At 37.3% G+C, this 23,018-nt stretch overlaps 1 protein-coding gene across 1 annotated transcript; it reads left to right on the top strand.

Moving 5' to 3' along the window:
- The first annotated feature begins 393 nt into the window (after nucleotides 1-393).
- Nucleotides 394-23,018, top strand: lhx5 (LIM homeobox 5). The gene is made up of 5 exons (NM_001016082.2): nucleotides 394-862; nucleotides 4,811-5,034; nucleotides 9,674-9,951; nucleotides 15,716-15,881; nucleotides 21,800-23,018. The coding sequence occupies exons 1-5, from the start codon at nucleotides 690-692 to the stop codon at nucleotides 22,165-22,167; spliced, it is 1,209 nt and encodes a 402-aa protein (NP_001016082.1). The 5' UTR covers nucleotides 394-689; the 3' UTR covers nucleotides 22,168-23,018.

The raw sequence follows: 23,018 nt of genomic DNA on the forward strand, positions 1-23,018 counted from the left end.
TTATGTAGGTTTCCACAACAGAGCCTAAAGAGATGCTAAGAGGGAAGCTTTTGTCCTTTTAACGTGCTGCATGTTGGCACTGTTGCATAGGCACTCCTCCTCTTATAAAATGCTGAGCAAAACAGCCTAAATATTATTTCTAAGCATTCGGATCCTCAAGGAGAAATACCCTCTACTTTGTAACCAGAATGAACTCCTAGCAGCATCTCTCCTCCAAGCCTTCACCGTGCCAAGGACCATTCTCCAGCCAATATAGATGTGCTATAAATTAACTGGTAACCATGGTTACTGCGTGCTGATTGGCAGATCGCTTGCCGACGTTCCCTGGGACGTCACAAAATCTGAATAAGGATGCGCGAATTGCCAAGCTTGGCACTCAGAGCCGATTATGGGGCACAGAGGTGGAACGGGAGAAAGTGACATCTAGGATACTGAAGTAGGACACCCTAGCAGCCTGGCTGTGGGAGCACCGGAACGCGGAGTATGAGGGAATAAAAGACAATACTGGCCACCTGTCATCTGAGCATTGCCACAGAGACAACATCGGTGAACACCAAGCGCCCCCAAGACTGTGCCAGAGATTCCTGCCAAAGGGCCCACTGGGACTAAACTAACACTTGGAGGGTGTGGGTCAGGGTCTATGAGGATTTCACTGGAGTGGGCTTCTGCTGCTAATACTAGCTTCAACTATGATGGTCCATTGCGCTGGGTGTGAGAGGCCCATCCTGGACCGATTTCTACTCAATGTCCTGGACAGAGCCTGGCACGTCAAATGTGTGCAATGCTGTGAGTGTAAATGCAACCTGACCGAAAAATGCTTCTCCAGGGAGGGCAAGCTCTACTGCAAAACAGACTTCTTCAGGTAAGGAGTTGGCATGGCCTGGTGCCTTGCTTGGTGTCCTAACCGCCACCTGGGAATGAGTGGGGCACCATTCAGGGAAAATGTTATGGCTTAGGCTGACCTTTTTTTATTTATTGCGCCTACCCTACCAGTGCGACTGCTTGGGCACAGAGCATTTCGATATTACATGCAAAATATTTTCTATATGGGGAACATGGGTGCATATAGGTTTCAAGTTATTTTGTATGTATGTAGAAACTTATTCGTAAAGCGCTACAATGATAGGCAGCGCTGTACAATTATACAAGGTAAAAAAGTACAAACAAAGATCAATAAATAAAGAATAAATATAAGGATGTGGTAAGAGACACAGTAGGAAGGAGGTGCCTGTCCCTTTTAGATCCTAAAATCTTTTATTCAACCTATTTTAGTATAAATAATAATTCCTGAGTGCAACTGTCCTTTTCTCTCCTATACTTATATATATCTTTTCAATTGGTAGTAAAAGTAAATAGGGTAGATACAACTATACGAAAGCTTGTAGGAACCTTAATACAGGGGACATATCAAGAACACTATTACATTTGTAGATTTGAGTATTGAGAAGCCTAATCACAGAGGCTGGTCTGGTGTTGCCTGTGCATATTTGGAAAATATATGATACTTTTTTCAGGAAATAACACATGATGGGCAGCGAAACACAAGGCTGTTCTGGATTAGTTGTCAGTTTAATATAAGCAGTTGCTGAAAATCCCCTATGTTTTATTGGGCCGGGACCCTCGGGTCACATTGGTTCTTTTAACACCTTATAATAAGTAACGGATCCAAACATTTCAGTACATGAGCACTATTATTATAAAAGTAAAGAAAGGTTTAAATGAATCAACAAAGCAATCCGACAGGCTACTGTACTCTGGCTATTGTGTAAATAAGGAACAGATTTGGACAATGAGCCCCACCAGATACTGTGGGCCAGATTCCCACCTAAGAGTGATTACAATTATCCTTTCTCTATCTAAAAGAAGATAAAATCTATCTGATATACAAACTAGCAGCTCACTAAACATTTTGGATATTAACATCGTTTGGGATCAATTATCGTTTTCACTAAGTTTAAACCAAACTTTTAATCAATATTAACATCATATATTAAGGTCAGGGGGACAAAGTATAAAACTCAGACATGTATACCTGTATGTGTATGTAGGCAATGGAAAATGAGTGTTATTAGCTCCTTCATGATAAAATAACGTTTTCAATGTTCTGACTTTTAGCTACCCATAATGCATTGTTTTCACCCACAATGCATTTAGTTACCTGTTCTTTTATTTCCAGTGATGCTAAGGCTTCTTTATTCATTGGATATGTCAAACAATCCGTTCATTAATAAAATGTATCAGAAACCTTATTGAAACACACAATATAAAGGATACATAACGGTTTGGAAGATATTGAGCTTCAGTAAATAGAGGCCCGTGTATATTTTACTTCTTTGTGTATTTGGAGATGCCCCAATGTACTATATAGCTCATGTGAAGTTGCTTCATTATCAGCTTCTAATTTATATTACTGCAGCTCAAAAAGAGAATACCATCAAGCTTAGGCAATATACGGTTCTTTTACTCTGAACAAATACAAGCATCTGTGTAATTTCTCCAGCTTCTAAAAAAATCTTTTATTCATTTTATAGAATATCCGAATTGTTAAACTGTATATCTTACTTATCTTACTATAAATATATAATGCTACTTTTACAGTGAATACAGAAAAACCATATTCTCAGTGCACATCAGTGCCATTTACACATTAACTGAAGAGTCCCCAGGCATAGAACAATGGGGTATCCATATTAAAATAGAGCGACAATGTTCCATTTGTCAGAGCCCCTGATTGCAGAGGAGTTCCCAGTAAAAACAGGGACTGGGGCATTGGTTTCCATTAAGCAGAAGGCTTTTGTCATGTTAAACCCGAAATTCTACTTGCTTACATAGGTTATTGTTCCAAATCTCTTCATGTAAATAAGACAGTTTAGTTCTTTTTTTATGCAACGAATTATATTTGTTTTTTGGCTGATGGGCTCAGTGAATGTTTTGTTTTTTTGCAAGTCGGGCAGTGATAAGGTTAATAATGCGATCTCACATAAAAATGTCCTTAATGTAACTTTACGGTCCATGAATAGCCCCTCCCAAGTAATGTGCAAACTCTTTAGGAGCATTTAATGATTTTTGATAAGGTGCAGGTGAGCTAATTATTTTCTTGGATAAGGCAGGCATGACTTATGACCTCTAATACAGTCACTAAATCAAAGTCACTGGATGCATGGCGTGAACATCCACAATGAAAGGTTTGGCCATAAAACCCTGCCCAGACTGAGAAACAAATAAGAACAATGTCTATTCACTGGGTTTTATGTTGTATTTATTGCGTTTCAAAACAATTCCTTGCTCTAAAACATAACCATATATATGTTTGCACACACACATTCTCCCTCACATTGTGTTTTTGATAGTTTAAAATATGTAAACCTTGTATTATAAAAAACAAACATCACTATTACAATCACATCTAAATATTTATATCTTCGCTAGCAGTAAAATTATAAATATATTTTTATCATTGTGTTTGCTCATACCATTGTGTATAGGCGCACTACACCCCATGTAGCATTTTGCAGATTAAATAAACCATATTTAATAACCAATTTTGCCGTTTCGGACCTATTTTTAAGATTCTCATTCTTCCTAAATAGAAAAGCATTTTTTTGATACAAAAATTCTTCAAGCGTTTGTTTTATCCAAACAGGATATATGGTTTGTGGATACCAAGGTATGATTTGTGCACCAATAAATTGTGCCCGACGCATATCGGGAGACATTTCAGCAGGTCCTGCCGCTTCGCTTTGCAGAATCACTAAATAGAATTCACAAGGAACATTAATCTACTGTTTTTCTTCAAATGAAGCTTCTGATTTAATAGATTTCTTTTCCTTATCAACTCCCCACTGATCTGTCAAAAAACAGCCCCATGCACCTTTTATGGTTAGAGCTTGAAAACAGGAACAGTTCGCACTTAAAAAAAACGAGTTTTATAAAATCACATTTAAAAAAACCCCAATAAGTTCAGAAAGTACAGTGCAAGTGCAATTGTGGCAAATTAGCTCATTAGCGTATCTAGGTTTTAAAATAATTCGTTTTCTTTAGTGGAATTGTTTAAAAGTGAAAGGTACAATTCAAACGATATAGGTGTAAAATTGTGGGTAATAAAATATCCATCGGAATGTTATGGATAATATTACTCATTTTTACATTTGTAAAGAAAAGAATCTATAATGTAGATAATGTAGATATTACATTATTGCTAATGCGCAAAGGATAGAAATGTGTAATCTGCTTGTCCCCGGTAGTTCTCTTGCAGGGTATGTATGCAATTATGTATAGCCTTCATAATTTACAATTTGTGTCACTTTGTAGGGTTAAGGATTTTAATTTCCAGAGGCACGCAGACCTGTACTAATACAGTTTCTGTGAGAAGTAACAGAAAGGGAAGGGGACAACATTCTGTTGATATTGAAAAGGTGCATCCTTGCTTTTGCAGTCCCAACTGAGGCAGCACCGAAAGTACTCTTACTTCCTAAGCACTGAAGCATGTTAGAGGTTGGGTTACCCTTCATAAATCTTGTGTGTCACTGTGGGGTGCGCCAGGTAATTAGCGAGTACTGCTAAATTCACTGATTGTTCTGTGTACACGGACCTTCTATACACAGAAGACAGCATCCTAAATAGAAAAACCCAACAGTACTACTACATTCATTCTCTAACGCTTGCTTTTGTTGTGTAGTAATTTGATTGACAAACGCACCTCGAAAATTTGCCAATGTAGGGCACCAGAAGTCCTTATGTTTTCCATAAATTGAGGACAATCGTCCCTTTTTAACACTGACGATTTTATATTTATTTTTTCTTTGCGCAGGAGATTTGGTACAAAATGTGCAGGATGCTCCCTGGGAATCTCTCCAAGTGACTTGGTCAGGAAAGCGAGGAATAAAGTGTTTCACCTGAACTGTTTCACCTGCATGGTGTGCAATAAGCAGCTCTCAACAGGCGAGGAATTATACATCATAGATGAAAACAAATTTGTCTGCAAAGAGGATTATGCCAGTGCCAGCAGCCTGAAGGAAAGCAGCCTCAACTCAGGTGAGTGCAGACTGGCAATCACTCACACTCTCAGCAGCAGTAGCATCATAACATGGCTCTATGACAGGTATGATGTAACAAATGCTGCCATTCTCATGCTCTCTGGTTATGAGAAAAAAATCAAATAAAACTTTCCTTTGAATTTAATGAGGGCACAGACTTAGTTTATTTTAGGTAAGTTAATTCAGTTGACATCAGAATGAAAGACACTGTACCACTAAACTAACAATACATGTTACTGTGCATATACGAACTGTTGTATATTGTTTTTTAAACATTCAGCTCAGTTTTTCTACCCTATGATCTCATAACGAATAACGCCAATAGTACCCCAACGTGATGCTCCTCTCTCCCTAGTACTGGCCTGTGCTGTTTCCTACTCAGTTCCAACATTTTCACATGGACCCTTAAATAGAGATCAGGAGGATTAGCTAATCTCACACAGATCCCTGGGACATGCAAACACCCCAGTCATCCTGCCATGCCATCTAACCAGACTGTGGGCGGGGCTAGTAGCAGTAGCCTGAGAATTAGTTAAGGTGCCAGACACACCTGCTCTCATTGGCCAACCAAACCTAATACTATTGAGAGAATGATTAACCCATGTTTAGAAATTGTGTATATGCGTCTAAACAAACTAAATCCCATTCCCTTCAACCTAAGATTGTTCCCTGTGTTTTAGTTAATCCACTATTGTTGTAAGGGCAGCTAGGACTCACGCACCTAATTGATGAACCTTTCCTCCAGTGAAGATGGAAAGGTTTGTAACAAGCGGCCATGCTTAATTTTTACCTGTTTTATGCCAGTTCCATGATCCATTCCATAATCTCTACATTCATTACAAACATAACATCAGTTATTAGTTTCACAGAAAGGCAGGGGCTTCCCTATGTATTAGTAATATAGACAGCGGCTCTCCAGCTTTATACATGCTGGTAGTTGTAGTTTAAGAGCAAGAGACTACATGTTTGAACAGCTTGCCTTACTATGCACGTTGGGACCCACAAGTTGTCACCTCTCATTGCTCCCACAAAGCAAATCTCATCCCAATAACAGCACCTGTAATACAGCAGACCAGGGTACAGGCTACTGCATTCGTGTATGTGACTAGTGAAGGTTCCATATAAGAACAAATGTGGGATAGGTGTAACCTTTAGTAGCCACATACACTGGCGCAGAAGCCTGTACCTCGCCCATCATACCGCGTAGGCAAGGCTGGGTATCATTCCGCTCTAGGCACAATAATAATAACATGAGGTACAATGACGCCATAGTGTTGCGGCTCCAGTACTTTCAGGCTCAGTTGCGTTTCAAGTGTGGGTACAGCTCATTCTCTTATCATAAATTTACAAAGAAGGTGCATTATGTTTGGTGAGCAGGACAAGAGCATATCATTAGAACTCGAACCCAACATTTTTCCTTTATCGGATGCTTTTTAATAAATGGCTATAGTTAGTCCCATAGGGATAAATCGGAAGTTATACAACTGTTAAAGTTAATTGCGCAACTTTACGCCGGCAGTTTACGTGGTGACGTTACGCGCTGCCCCAAAATAGAATCTGTGACGTGACTGGACGTCCGGCGTTTTCCCAGAAGGCGGGAATTAGTGGAGTGAACATATGTTCGTCTATTATGTCACGTTTAAGCGCCTAATTTGTACAGTATAAAGACAAACTACTCTTGGTATTGAAACTCTTGGTGAAAGTGACCTAAACAAATACACTAGTACGGAAATCAGTTCAGAGACCAAAGCTTCAGTCACTAGTTGATGTTTACAGGGTAACCCTTTTGAAATAAAAAATAACAAAAGTGGTATAAAGGTGATACCTTTATTGGCTAACTAAGATAACCATAGCAAGCTTTCAGAACATTTTAGTTCCTTTTCCTGCAGTCACTAGTTGAATAATACAAAGTTGCTGGAACCCTAAGCCCTTTTAAATCCTATCTCACAAACACCCTAAAACCCGAAATATATGTATTTCTCAAGGGTAAGTTTGTGTTCATTTATATTGACGTTGCCCCAGCCAGAAAAAGATAATACTTTACTACTGTATTTATGGAGGGAAAGGACAAACATTAAAAATCCCAGAAGAAGTGACAAAGTGTCCTGAGTCTGCTGCCTTTATTGTTATACCCCAGATAGAGTTAAATGAAACTCATTGGGTTTGGACTGAGTACCTAGCAGTGTAACAAAGCAATTTTTTTATGAGATGAGCTGCTCTATTTCATTTTATGCAGTGTCATTGGTTTTTCCTATCACAATAAACACTCCCATGAAACTTTTTTTTACTTTGGCCAGTAGCTGCAGATATTTACACTAAAATAAACTACTGCACTGAATCTACTATTTTCAGATTCGGCCGAACCCCCAAATGCTTTGTAAAAGATTTGTGCGAATACCGAACCGAAACCTAATCCAAATATACAAAAAGTCACATGATTTTAAGGACTCGGATTCGGTTCTGCCAGGAGCATGGATTTGGCTGAATCCTGCTAAAAAAGGCAGACTCTTGGGCGAATCCCGAGCCGAATCCTGAATTCAGTGCATACCTAAATAAAACCATAGTGAAATGTTAACATCCAAAATTTGGGTAACAAGCTTGTAAAAATATGTCTATGAAGATTCTCATTCATCCAGGTCATGATATACAGTATCTAGTAGAATTAAGTCTAAAACAACTGGACTTTTCTGAGTTTTTCTTGAAAACGTTTCACCACTCATCCGAGAAGCCACTCGGATGAGTGGTGAAACGTTTTCAAGAAAAACTCAGAAAAGTCCAGTTGTTTTAGACTTAATTCTACTAGATAAGCTTGTAAAAAGTGAATTAGTGTTCAAATTTATCAATACAAACAGGGTACAAAGAGTAGATATATCATATTCTTGACTTCACTACTGAATTGCTCAAGTACACATAGGTGGGTTGGTTTGGGTGGTGAGACCCTGACCTGTAACATAATCCATTTGTGCACTTTGCTTGAATTTTCTAGTAAAAAAAAATATGTATTTATTATTTCTCTGTTTTCTAGTGAGTTATTATTAACTCACTTATTAACTAATTATAATAATAATTATTATAGTTGTAAAATTAGAGTACAGTTGTGTTTTCTGTAGCTGTTTTTTTGGGGGGGGGGGTTGGGGAACATTTTTGTTTCTAAAAAATGAATGATTTTTTTTGTCAGATAATTAGTAAGCTTTACCCTTTTTTTATAAGACTGATTAGTGCCATTACAGTGGGGAAGATTTGAAAACTGATGGAATATAACTCCGTCTCCCTACAGCTTCCAACGTACGCAAACATGATTAAAGTATTGCAGTTGATAATAACCTTACATAGTCAAGCATATTGACTCTAGGAACTTGGACTGTCTGTGAGGTATTAAAGTGAAGATGGGCCAAAATAAATTCAGTTAAAATATTAAAGACGTGAAGCGACTAGAAACCTGTCATTAACCCGTGCGTACTTATTTCTGTGTATGAAATACTGTACGCATCAGTTATCCTTTATCTGTTTGAAAGGATCAGTAAAAAGAAAAATAAAACTTGTTAATTTAACACAATTTATTATTTTTCTACTGTACATGTAAGCATATTTTCTTTTCAGCAGAAATTCTGGTTTGTTTTGCAGTAATTGTATCAGCTCTTCTGTGTTCATACATTTCATATCTTTTGTCTAAACTAAATCCCACATGGTGTCTTGTGTTCAGTCAATTGCCACAGCCCAGGTGCATCAAAAGTATAGGGCGCTCATGTCACTTGCACACCAAACACGGAAATGGTGCCAGCAAACACAGGAAATGATACCAGGCAAATGGTGCAATTACGTCAAGAGAATCGTCCATTTGCATCCACAATGACCCTGGAATTGTTAGGAAAATGGTGCATTGTGGGAAAAAACATGGCGATTGCACTCAAAATTGCACTTGCTCACTGCACTTGCGGATAATTCCAGTTGGAACATATTTGTAAACACAAAAGTGAATTAGAAGAATTATATTATACAGAATATTTTTATATTTGTGTCTGGTATCTGACCTTCTGGCCTGCTGTTGTATTATGCCCCTCACAATCGACCAGAGAAAAAACTATAGGGGGCTGCTAGCAGTAGTAACAATGGCTGGAAGGCTGAACACGGGGCATCCCTGATATATGACATTTTTTTAGGCCGGGGCTCCCAGCTTCTTAAGTTACCCTGAATCCAGTCATTCATTATAGGCCGGGGCTCCCAGCTTCTTGAATTACCCTGAATCCTTTCATTCATGATAGCAAACAAATGGTTGCATGATTTATCACCATCTCTAAAAACACACTTGAGAGCAATATTGCTAAAAATGAAAAACATGAAACATATTTGTGCTTTAAGATTTTGGGTTCAGATGCAAAACAAACCAAACCAAATTAAAAGGTCTTATGTAATTTCTATTGCTCATGTGTCATTTTGAAAGAACTAGGACCCAGCCATAACTGGAGCTCAGTGAGCCCTGTGGCCTTCTTTTCATTTTGCTTTGGTTCAATTACTTTTTTGTTTTACGATTGTCTGGTTCAAAGCAAATGTTATCCCATACTCCCTAGATTAAGCGTTTGATCAATGATCACTGTACAATAGAGAATATAATAAGATCTTCGTTTTTGCTTTTTCAGTGTCTTCTTGCACAGACAGAAGTTTGTCTCCAGATCTCCAAGACCCCATACAGGATGAGAGCAAAGAGACAGACCACTCCACATCTTCAGACAAAGAGACAGCTAACAATGAGAATGAGGAACAGAACTCTGGTACTAAAAGGAGGGGACCACGGACCACTATTAAGGCCAAGCAACTGGAGACCCTTAAGGCTGCTTTTGCTGCCACTCCCAAACCCACCAGGCATATTCGGGAACAGCTAGCTCAGGAAACAGGGCTGAACATGCGGGTCATTCAGGTAACAGAATTACATTTTGTTTCTGTTATGTTATTTACTGAACTTCTAGTATATAAATATTACTTCATTTCAGCATGTTAAGTGCCCATCAGGCCTAAATTCTTATTCTGAGTTATCTGGTCAGGCATATGACGGATCGTCTGACACATACAAATTCCTTATTGGCCAGTGATTCCATATACATGCTTGTAGTTCTCAAAGGATAACCAGATGTTATCTTAAGCCACTGTTTCAGTGCACAATTTGGTTGATTAATGTATGACCAGTTTTAAAATAGTTACCAAACAGAGCTGGATATTCCTTAATGATTATCTTATATTGTTACTGCTAATTTGTTTATAGAGAAGAATCCTGCTGTTTTGTGTCCAGCGTTGACTATTGCACAAGGTTAAAACTGACATCAAGTTACTTGTGTCATGCAGAGCATCATTATAAAGTATGTGGTTTCCATCCATTCTAAACATATCAATCACAACCTAGGGGGGAGTCAGACTATGACAAAAGCTCAACAACTAATAGACTGGGGCCAGAGTAGTGGCAGGGATTACTAAATTGGGCTGTTTTTTGGAAGTTATTTCTGTAGGATTTACCTACCATAATGTGTTTTAAAAGACAGGGCAGGTCAGATTTGTTCTTTGGTTAAGTTTTTTAAACTAAAATAACTGGATTCTTGGATGGCTGCATGTGATGTGGTATCAACTGGACAGACTTGCTGTGATTCTGGAATTGGCTTAGCTATGTACTGATGCTAGAATTAAAGGGAACCCAAGCTTCTTTTTGCCATAGAATTAATTGATTTGTGGCCCTGCTGCCCTTAACTTTTTGTGCCAAGGGTTAATGTCCTGCTGTGGCACTCATGCCCCATATTAAAGATTGCTGAATTCAGAGACAATGGGGCAGCAATTTGCCTTTCCAGGCTGTGTTGCCTGATTTTAGGGAGCTTCATTTTAGGCCACTATCTTTTCTGGATGGACATCGTAACTAAAAATATTACCATATAAATGGGCAATGGTGACAGGGATTCTGCCCCCATGCTAAACACTGCCCACACTGTTGATAACAAGGTTCAGAAAAAAAATCCACATATTTTCTCTGACTTATTAATTATTATTAAGAATTATTTTGTTCAATCACATAACACTGTTTCATCCATTTTTGCTTTGTTTTTGGAAGTGTGTATATTGTTTGCTTTTTTTTGTAATTCTAAGATTTTTTTTGTTAGTTGATAAAAATATTACCTAATAAGAAAATAAGTATTTTAAGATGCATTAGTATAGGTACTTAGGAACCTTGACAATGGTAATTTATTTCAAGTGCTATCAGTAACATACGTAAACAATAGAAAATGTTCTTATGCATTTTTGAGTTCAGCTTGCTTTTTGAACCCCAAAAGAGATCTTTACAAAACTGAAACATTGCTTTTTCTTCTTTAGCTCTTATTATAATTTGTTTTCTTCTTTTACCTTTCTTTATATTTGGCTGCTGTCCCAATTTATATTCAACTCTTAAAACAAATCCCTGAGCCCTCCCCTGTTATTCACATTGCTTCAGTGGAAAAGATTGGTGTTTTTTAATCCTTATTTCTCTAGCAAAAGAGTGAGGTCCTTCCCTTGTCTTTCAGGCAGGGGGTCTCCATTCATCCCCCTGAAAGAGTTGTAATCCGGATCCTATAAGCTCTTTAGAGGGGCTTGTACAGGATATGATGCTTTTGATAAAGTGGTTTTCATGTTTGATGGTTTTCATGTTCCTTCTTTCTCGGCTTATCCCAGTAAGAATTCCTCCAAAATTCACAGTAATCCCTCATTTTAGGGGTGGATCTGTATGACAGGAACCAAATTCAAGAGATGAGATGTAGACCTATGGGGTTTTTCAAATTCCATCACAGTTCCAATCTGTGAGCTTGTGATTACCTCTTTCTACCGAAAGACATGTCTGCAGAAGAATTTGCCTAGAAAACAATTCGCTATCAAATAGCGAGCTAACTTGAGGACTCAAGTATAACTTGTTGTTTTTCTTTTAAAACAATTATTGTCCACAAATTAATGCCAGAATGTTAAATGTAATTTTTCTAATCAATAAATATCAGATATGCCCAACAGGCATCAAGAAGAATGAGTTTTATAAATATTTATATATTATATTATATTATTTATATAATATTGGTCCCAATGTGTATATATATATATATATATACACACACACATACACACACATATATTTGTATATAATGTAATTTGTAATAAAAAACCTTCTGCATTATTCCAATACAATAATTTATTAGCATTATTTTATTTCCCTATAATTCTGATAATTCATGGCTATAGATTATTGTACAGAAATAAAATTATAAGGAAATTTAGGCTGCCACAGTGTCTACTATATAAAAGTCAGATGGCATATCACACAAAGATGAAAATAGAACAAGTACATGATGGTCCAAATATTGTTAAAATGGTATAAAGGATTTGCTTGACTTTACTAAATAATAACCTTTGAACTAAGCATCTTCCCGAGAAGGTGGTCCCATTGCTTTATTCATAAAACTGCACATTATTGCAAAAGTTTTATTAATTATTGCTCAAAGGTGTGGCATTCTTGTAACACGTTTCATAATAGCAAAAGTAGCAGGAAGCTGCCTTTTAAAGCCACAGTGGATATATATTCACAGAGTTTATCTTAGCAAGCCTCTAATGCTGATTTTACCTGTGTATGTTTCTTTACCAGTGTAAGAACAACAGCCAATAAAAGCATATTAGTTTCTGATATGATGTTATTTATAGGAATATTCAGGAGAAGGCAATATCACATTTTAAAATAGTTTAGGATGCTTTCCAGTTACCATTATCTTTAAGGCCAGCAGGCCGTATGATGTAGAGACTAATATTCTGAAACAATTTGCAATTAGTCATCATTTTTTATTATCTGCAGTTTTTTAATTATTTCAATTTTTGTACTGCAGTACTCCAGTTTGGAGTTTCAGCAGCTATCTCGTTGCTTGGGTACAACTTACCTTGGCAACCTTGGAGTGGTTTGAATGGGATGTTGGTATATGAATAGAAGAGAACCTGAATAGAAAGAGAACTAATAAAAAGTAACAATTACGATAAAACTGTAGCCTCAAAGAGCAATAGTTTTTCTTGGTTGTTGGAGTCAATGATCCCCTTTGAAACCTGCAAAGAGTTAGATGAAGAAGGCAATTAATTTAAAAACTGTTAAAAAAAATCAATAATGAAGACCAATTGTGAAGTTGCTTAGAATTGGCTGTTCTATAACATACCAAAAGTTAACTTAAAGGTGAGCCACTCCTTTAATACCTGCGATGCAAGGGGGTGATACAGGTGAATAGGAAACCAGCCATATAAAATAAAATACAAAGAACTGCATACAATTTATGTGGGAGTTATTTTCTGTAGTTTGAAATGCCTGCTTTCATAGTTTTATATTGCATATTTATTTTCTTCAGTTGCATACCCGCCTTATTATTTAACTGAGTTACTCTTTTTATCTAGGTGTGTCCTGCTTTATATATTCCATGAGATATTTAAACTTAATGAAGTGTAATGGAAAGGTGCCATCCCTGAATATAGCTTAAAAAATAATAGGAAATAAATATAGGAACTCTAAAGCTATAAGATACATTTTTGGTGTAATTAACAAAAGTGCCTAATGTAAACATAAAAACCAGGTTTACATTTTCATTCCCTTGTGTTTAGATATAGGAAATTGTGAAGCTAGCCATTGTTCCTATAATGGGTTATGCTACATAAGGCCGTTACCCCACATTTTGACCATTGTAGCTTTTCCATGGCATATTAGTGTCTGTGCAACATATCACCTGCTTGACTTATCTGCATAATTGTCATGTTTCAGCAGCAGCAACAAGTGATGAGCAGAAATGCTTACTTCAGTATCAGCCAATACTGGCACTTGTAACTGCTCTGATATGGGGCAATGGACTTTATGTTGAATACACTGCTCTGGCTATTAAACCCTATGCCAAAATCACGGATCTGCTTCTGGCCTTAATGGTATGGAGATAAAGGCATTATCTAGTTTTTCAAAAATATTTCAATAATTCATATTGATTGAAATTGGTCCTTGATGGACTGTCTATTTTACAGTTCTTATTTGGAAAAAGTATTTCGAAATTTAGGACATATTTATAAAAAGGTGAGCAAATAATTTACTGCGGTGTTTGATAGAAGAAAAGTATTCTATCCTCTTTTATAGGCCTTTGGCAAATTGCAGTAAAATTGTCTGTTAACCCTTTAATATGTACGTAACTATAAACTGGTTTGAGGACTGTGGTTTGGATCTGACAGCATAGGCATGGTCAGAAGAAAAAGAACATCCCCTTACAGTTTAATGATCTGTCTAAAGAGACAGATAGCATACAATTAGAAAAATGCAAGCATATTCTTGCTCATGTACCAAGCACAAATGAACAAAGGTATTTTGAGTATATTGTGTTGCTTAGGGTATTGAAGGTCACTTTAGATTGCCTACCTGATATATATGATATTTATGCAGCATTTTAGAAATAGAACCGATTTAAGCCGGCCTCGTTTTGTACAATATTCGGTGCGTGTATGGCAACTCGAAGAGACGACCGTTATCGCAAAGGCTGCCGATATTGGTCGGTTAAAAAGATTTTGATTGGGCACCATTGAAGGTTGCATGAAAGATCGTTATTGCTACATGTATGACCACCTTTACAAGCATATGCCACTGCCATTTTCTTCAAGTGTGCAATATGTATGCATACTATAGCTGTGTGATTCTATCTGAAAGAAGAGTTCTACAGTGTAATCTCTTATGGATGGCAAATGTGCAACATTACATGTTAACAAGAGGTGGCAGTTTCCCAGTAACATGTTGCCTTCATATTGACATTTGTTCCGCTTCTCAAAGAAATAATGTTCAGAAAATGGGATAGTGGGCGAAATGGGAATACATGTGAATAAGTTATAAAGCTGCCGAGTAATACAATTGTGTGGTTTGTAATAGAACACAAGGCAGGAATGAGAGATGGCTGCCCTATCACCCTTTTTTCTAGTGCTAGCATGTGCAGCAGCCATTCCCTGTTTTTTCTGCTTCTACCCCTCTGCAGAATATTTTATATTTCCCCTCTGTTATGGCACTCACACCTTTTTCTTTATATTTTCCTGTTTGTCACAAAATCTTTGTGCCTGCACTGTATCCACTGGTTCACTCTTATAGACCTGCCTTGGCTTTTTAGATGTGATACAGGTGTAATTCTATACCTGCTCACTCTATGCAGAGGTCTCCATGCAGAGATCCATTTGTGCTGAAATACTTTCTGCATTTTCCCATCATTTAGGACCAATACGCTTCTACCCTTCTACTGTCTAAGAGCATGGGCAAGCAAATAAGTTGCCTTTGTTACCATTTGTTAAACAGTTTTTCTTTTCTATACAAAATATTGTGCAGAGCTGCACTTTATAATTTACCTACAACAGTTTATTACTAATTCTATATGGAAAAATATTTTTTTTTCTCTCTGTTTATTTTTAACAAAACCTTTATTGATCATGATGGTCATAATTAATAACTGCAAATAAACATGAACCCAGTGAATCCTAGTCACTACTACCTCCCCCAAAATTCCTCTGTATACTAGCATAGTAGTTAAGTTAACTTAAAATTCATTTTTGTGGAGGATGATATGGCATCATAAGTTTACAATAGGGCATTATTAAAAGGAGCAGTTTATTGATACATCTCATACTTACCTATATCTCAGGTTTGGTTCCAAAACCGAAGATCCAAGGAAAGGAGGATGAAGCAGCTCAGCGCTTTGGGGGCCAGGAGGCATGCCTTTTTCAGGAGTCCAAGGCGTATGCGACCCCTAGGAGGAAGGTTGGATGAGTCTGACATCTTGAGCTCTGGGCCTTACAGCTACTATGGAGGTATGTATTTTAAATTCTCAATAATGTTCCTGACCTCTTATTGGAAATGTAATTTAAAACTTTTTTTAAACAATGCTAGGAGACAGGGGGTATAAGAGAAATGTAAGACTAGCTCTACCTAGCCTATTAAAGGTATATCGATACTTTCCAGTTAAAGTGTCATTGTCCCTGTAAGCCATATACACAGGGACCAAAAAAAGTCAGCAAGCTGGAAATTTCCATCGCTATATAAAAAATGGTATACTTGTTTGTGGACTATAAATTTGATGTTTGAATTATTTCATTCTGATTTCTACTTCTCTAAGTAGAAAGCCATGCATGCTGCATATATGGGATCATCAGTCTGTCATTAATAATAGAATGTGGGAACATTTCCATGGTGATATGTTAGATAACCATGCAATTATTAATATTATTCTTTATTGATATAGTGCTGACATAGTCTACAGTTTTTTACGGAGACTAAACACATTTCATCTGTGTAAAGCACTGCATAAATGTATTGGCACTACATAAATAATAAAAACATTTCACATTAGTCCCTGCCTCAGTGGAGCTCACAGTCTACATACACACAGTCACATGTCAATTGTATGAGGAGCCAGTAAACTTACCTGTATGTGATAGGAGATTAGAGTACCTAAAAATAAACACAGGCAAACCCAACGCTTCCTTATGCACCTCAGTAAAACTGCATTGACAAGCACAGCTTCTGCCTCTGCTCAGCTACACAAAGTGGAGCCGAGTGGGGATCAACCCTAAAATGCCTGCTTTCGCATTTTTAGATTGATCCCTGCTCAGCTATGCTTTGTGTAGCCAAGCAGAGGTGGAAGTTGTACTTGTCAATGCAGTTTTACTGAGGTGCATAAGAGAGCAGATCTGCTCAGTCTGCAAAAAAAACCACAGGCTGAGAGCAGCAAAGCAATGCTCCGTGCACCCTCAGCCTAAAATTCTCAAGTCCACAAAACATTCCTACAGCCAGTAAAAGAAGTCCTCCTCCAAACCTGGACTGATATTCCCTACCTGGAATCATACAGATAGGAGAATAGTTAATCAATCGGCATGAAACGTTTTGTTTAAAGTTCTGTGAAAGTATAATACATAAATATAAAAAGATATCTGTGATGTTTCTATAATGGAGGTTTCCTGATAGCAGTATTTCCTGTAAATCAATTGTTTTGCCATCAACCTGGACTAGTTCACAAAAATTACAAGGCATTGTCTCATTCTTATTATTATATTGAAACAGAAAGTCAAAAAAATTAAGAACTGTGATTTGTTCACAAGTCTAGACACGGCCCCTGCTGGCTACTTCTGATTTTGACACCACAGGAGGGCTATGGGAGATGCTGAGAAGTGCCCAGAGTGGCGGTAAAGGATAAAGACTAACACAAGGTGCAGTGACACCTACATAGAAGTGAGAAAAAGCAAATCAAGCAAGAGATAATACAGTCACCTCTCAAAAACTGCTATACAAATACAAAGGTTAAGAAAAATAATTGTATGGAATCTAATTCCTCCCACTTGTATTGCTAAGTCTTTAAAAGTAGCCACTATTGTATTCAAATATATAGGTAGACTTTTTAGGAAGAAATCATTAAAGTAATTTCTCATCCAATCACCAATAAAAGTAAACAACATATAAATAAAATTTTACAACTGAAAGATAAAAACAGGGAAAAGACACAGAAGAGACAAGTTTTAACTCGGTGAGAATAAGTGAAAAGGCCAAGAAATTTTACTGACTTTTAGCAAATCTCCTACTTACAACAGGGCTGTGTGTTTTTGAGGGATACATACCTGATCTCTAGTATTTCATTATACCTACAAAACACCTGGGTGAGACAATGCTAAAAAATCACCCCGTTGACCATTTTCTCAAACAACAAATGTACGTACATGTTTACATCACTTTTTAATTTTATTTCACAATCTTCACCAAAATTATTTTCAAGAATATGGCATTAGGCTAATGCCACACATGGGGGATTCTTGGCTTGCAGATAAATCTAACACATTTTTAGCACATTTAACATTTTTTGAACCATATATAGCTCTTTGCCAGTTATTATTATGCCTTATTTATTTATATATTTCCAACATGTGCTGCAGCAGTTTACAGAGATTATATATCATTTAGCTGAGTCCCTATCCCAGTGGAGTTTACAGTATACATTCCTATTACATGTCATAATATTAAACATTTAATCAGTAGATATTTAAGTCACCTTATATATATGGAAGCTGTAGTTTATCAAAAGCCATGGGTTCAGGCCTGAACTGTGGATTCTGACAAATGCCAGAGGGGCTGCTGTAAGATTCCATAGACAGTCACTATTTATTGGGCCCAGGGGCTCTTTGGGCCTCAGTGTACCTTAAATGCCAGGGCCTATTTTGAATTTTTAGAACACAACAATAGAGGCAGCAGATCCTTTAGTTGCTTTGTGGCCAAGACCAACGTTCCCTCTAATTTTTTATAGGCTGTGTGCGCAAAAAATATCATCCGTGCGCATTTTAAAGCAAGATTACATTTTTGTGCGCTACAGAATGTTTGTTGGAGTTCAGTTATGGGCATTTTTGCGCAGGTCTTTCAGTTTCAGTTTCAGTGCACACGCGCACAGCTTAGAGGGAACAGTGGCCAAGACTATATACAGACATGTGTATATATATATATATTCATATCAGTAACACACAATTTCAGAATATGCTTCTAAATCAGGATCACCTTTTTCCAGGTTTGCGGATATAAAAATATTTTGCTATGGAGTTGGTTCCACTGACAGATGCCTTTATCACTTACATACTCTGCCTTGTCCTTTTTGTATCCTATAATAATCCCATTTATATCATAGTTAGAAATACTTTCTGGGTCCTGCTGTTAGTAAAGGATAACTTAAGCAAAGTCAGAGATTTTAAGTCTGTTGAAATAAGTGCTGTGCCCTATGCTGACCTGCAATGTGTATATGTAAGAATGGCCATGGCGATTGGATTTATTTGCTGTATCTCAAAATGAGGTTTATCAGAAAGCCAAAAGGTATTTTAAAGATTAAACGATTGTAAAGCCTCAGTGAGAGATTTTTCACGAGGTTTCTTCCAGAGGTCTCTTTAATCTCCTTTTCCCTCTCAATCCTCTAACCACCACCTCCTCCCTTGCCTTCCCTTCACCTCCTTAAAGGTTTACTTCATTGCCTCTCCAAAGTTCGCACTCTGCTGCAGTAGAAAGTAAGAAAGAGAGGGCATTGTGAAGGAAAGATGTAAGAGCTTGCCCCCCCTGCGCACTCCCTCCCCTCCCCGACACCCTCTGTAGTGTTGCAGGGGACAATACCACAGCTGCTTTCTTTGTACCTTATTCAGACAACAGTTGTTCCAATTACCTTCACATTCCTAGAACATATGGAGGGTGATTGGAAGAGAGCAGGGTACCCTGCCTTTCTCTGTTTGTTTTCTCTTTCCTCTGATTCACAATTTACCCATTACAATTATCATTTGTGTCATGTGCCCCATGAAAACCCAGACATTAATAATATTCAGAGAGGCAATGACATGCAGCAGCAGATTCTCCATTTCCTTTCCCTGCCTCTTCTTTCCCTTACATGGCCACCTTGCAAGTTTCATGTACCCAGTGCTGTTCTCTCTCTCCTGTTACATTTATCCACAATGCAGTTGTCACTTACATTATGTCTGGACAGAAGGATTAAAGTGTGTTTTGTACCCTATGTGTCTTTTATGTTTTCCTGCTGCTTTATTCCTCCTCATTCAGTTCAGGAAAACAGCATCTGCAAATGTCATGCGGAAAATGTCCAATACACTATAAATATCAATCTAAAGAGCAGGTTCTGGGCCAACAACATAAACACTGTCCATCTAGGGGCTGGGTGCAGTGGAGTGGAATACCCGCCTAGATAACCTTACATGGTTACAAGTTCCATGATTCCTCCCTGTATGTTGTCTGGGCTGAAACTTGTAGTTTTGCTTGTGTATATCTTTGTGACCAGCCAAAGGGATCTCTGTGGCACCCAAGCATTGATTCTTTTTTATGTAGCAATAATTTTGAAGTCATTCAGATTAATTGACTAGTGGAAATCTCTAGCCTCGGGTATATATCATGTAAATGTTCAGGAGTGTATAAACCTGCATACACTTGTCTCTCTCTCCTTACCCTTTTCATCTTTCTGCTTGTTCCCCTGACTGCAGTCCTTCTCAATATTTAGTCCTTCCACACACATGCACCCCCTTCTCCCTTGCCTTTGTGATCTGTTACAAGTTGGATGTGCCTTGTGTCTTTGAGCCGTGTGAATGGGGATGTGTGTTTACCAAGAACTGCATTCAGTGCCCTCAATAGATCTGTGTGTCAAGAGATTACAGAATCAGTTCTTTCTCATTCGGAGCAAAAGGGGAAACAAAGGCATCCAAATAAATTGCTTTATTCCTTCTTCTATAGGTGATTTAGTTACAAATTCAATTAAAAAGATACTAGAGTAATCAGTGGATTCTTGCAGAACGTGCTGCGTTACTTTGTCTTCAGCTTTCAGAAGTAAAAGGATGTTGTTGCCATTTTGATTTTACTCCTGGATGTTTATACATAAAAATGTATATTTAAATTATTTATATATGTTTCTATATAAAATATATCTGTTTTTCTACCTAGAGTGTGTTAATATATATCTATATCTAAATTCATATATATATGTATATATATATATATATATATATATATATATATGATCATTGGAAACCTTTTCTTTTTTATCTCTGTAAAAAGATTTTTTTCAAATGAGAAAAAAAATGTTGAAAAAAGTAATTATTTTCCCATCTGCTCCCTCCTGCATCCTTGTAATCGCTCCTCCCCTCCCTCCATCCCCTGCACACTTAATGCTTTGCCACACTTACAAATGGGTTTTATTCTGCCGCCTGTGTGATTTATTTCTATGTTTGGCTTATTATTTACCATTAATTAGGGCAGAAGTACATCGACTCAGGATGGCCCGGTGCTATGGGGGCAGGCTACTGAACAGAAAAATGGCAATTTTAGAAATCTCAAACCTTTACTCTGAAAAGCAGTACTTTTTAAAAAAAAATAGTTTGTAATGAATAACTATAAGTAAGTAAAATGTGCAAGGATTTAAATTGATGTAATGAGCCCATTTTCAGTAGTAACAGGTTCCCATATGTTGCTTTAGTATTGATGCTAGACATGATCAGAGAATAGTTTTTGCTGAGCATCAGGACATGTATTGGTTCTTACACCCCCCTCATTATACGTGAGTCATTAGTGTGAGCGCTGAATAAGTAAAGCTGCTGGAAAACCAGACTTTCCCTGAAGCACATTGACTTCTCACTTAAAATCTTGAATTCCATCTTTTTCATCTTTTTTTTTTCCTCACAGTTTTAAAAATATTTTCTCACATACTCTATCGTGTTTATTAATTAATGCAAAACAAGTTTTGGACTTTTTAAGGATATTCAATTTTCTTAAATTTCTTTTTAAATTTTTCTCTCCTTTTTAATTGTGCAACTTTTATTGTCCCCTGCCGCCAACTCTACCAGAGAACTCATTTACACTGCCTCCTATAAAAAAAAACAAAACAAAAAAACATATATGTTGGCAATGCATATACATGGGTGACTTTAGGAATTAGTTTTTTAGCAGATCCAAACTGCACTCTGTGGCTAACATAGACTTTGAGGGTAACGTATAGAGCTCTGACAGTGAAACAGGACAAAGACATATGTCCCCAGAGCATCAGTGCTTATTAAGGTAATAGAGGTTAACTAGCACCAAAGTACACTCACCAACTGCCTAAGCTAGAGAATAACTGTAAATGCCCCTTTCTCTAACATTTAATATTAAAGTGGTTTTGCAATGGTGGAATAATAGTAGTGGTTAACAAAAAATATCTTTTTTCTTTTTTTTTTAGATTATCAAGGAGATTATTATGGAAGTGGAAATTATGACTTTTTTCCTCATGGACCACCATCATCCCAGACACAATCCCCAGCAGACTCTAGCTACCTACAGAATTCTGGACCTGGTTCAACTCCTTTAGGTCCATTAGAATCTCAGCTTTCTGGACACCACCCATCAGAAAACCAAAGATACGCGGACATGATTTCCCATCCTGACACTCCCAGTCCTGAGCCAAGTATGACTGGCTCTCTCCATCCCATTTCTGGGGAAGTCTTCAGTGGTGGTCCTAGTCCTCCCTTTTCTATGTCTAACAATAGTGGCTTTAGTGGTCCCCTGCCCCATCAGAACCCTGACATTAATGAAGCTACTGTATGGTAATAAAAGACACTTGTTGACTGAACTGATCTCTTTAGTTGACCAGAAGTCTACCTTCCTTCTGTCTCTTTCCTTCTACTCTCCACTCAGCAACTGGGTGGGTGAACACTGGTTCAAACAGACAGGTTCAGCCAACCCTGGAAATGATTCCGTTCTGTGGTACATTTTTCTCCTTGCTGAGCATTGGCTGAATCAATGTAGGAGAGGGCAATCTGGGGTGATTATAAACCAAAAGCAAGAATGACACTAAACCAAAAGCCATCTGTGTGACAGAAGAAGAAAAACTTCAAATATGAATCAAGCTCTCCTTATCCTGCAGCACTGGAGCCACAAGTTTGGCTATTGGAAAAAGGGAAGATTAATGGGACCAACATGGCGCCAAAACCAAAACTCACCTTCTTGACTATTTCTTATGAAGCTGCCTCCCTACACAGCTTCAGTAAGAACCAGGAGCAAACATAAAACAACAAACTTTACATGATACCATGAATAACATTTTATGAACCAGGAACCTAACAGTTCCAAAGGAGGCATTTCAGCAAACATTAGAACAATCGAGTTCAAATATTTTGTATTTATTTCACATTGAACATGTATTTTTAAGAATGATAATAAAAATGCTTACAGGGGTTTTGTGTCTAAGCTCAAAACTATGTTAGTATCAACAGGGAAGCATTCATTTCTGACATTTCCTTAACGCTGCCTGCCACCCATTTAAAGGGTGTTTTGTATTTAAATGTTGAGCCATTTATAAGTCATTGATTTTGTTGCTTTCCTTTCTTTAAAGTTTTCAAAATATTTATGTAAAATTTATTTTGGAAGCAAAGTTCATAAAGATCATACTACAAAAGAAA

This window comes from Xenopus tropicalis, chromosome 1 (assembly GCF_000004195.4).
Source record: "Xenopus tropicalis strain Nigerian chromosome 1, UCB_Xtro_10.0, whole genome shotgun sequence".
Lineage (NCBI taxonomy): Eukaryota > Metazoa > Chordata > Amphibia > Anura > Pipidae > Xenopus > Xenopus tropicalis.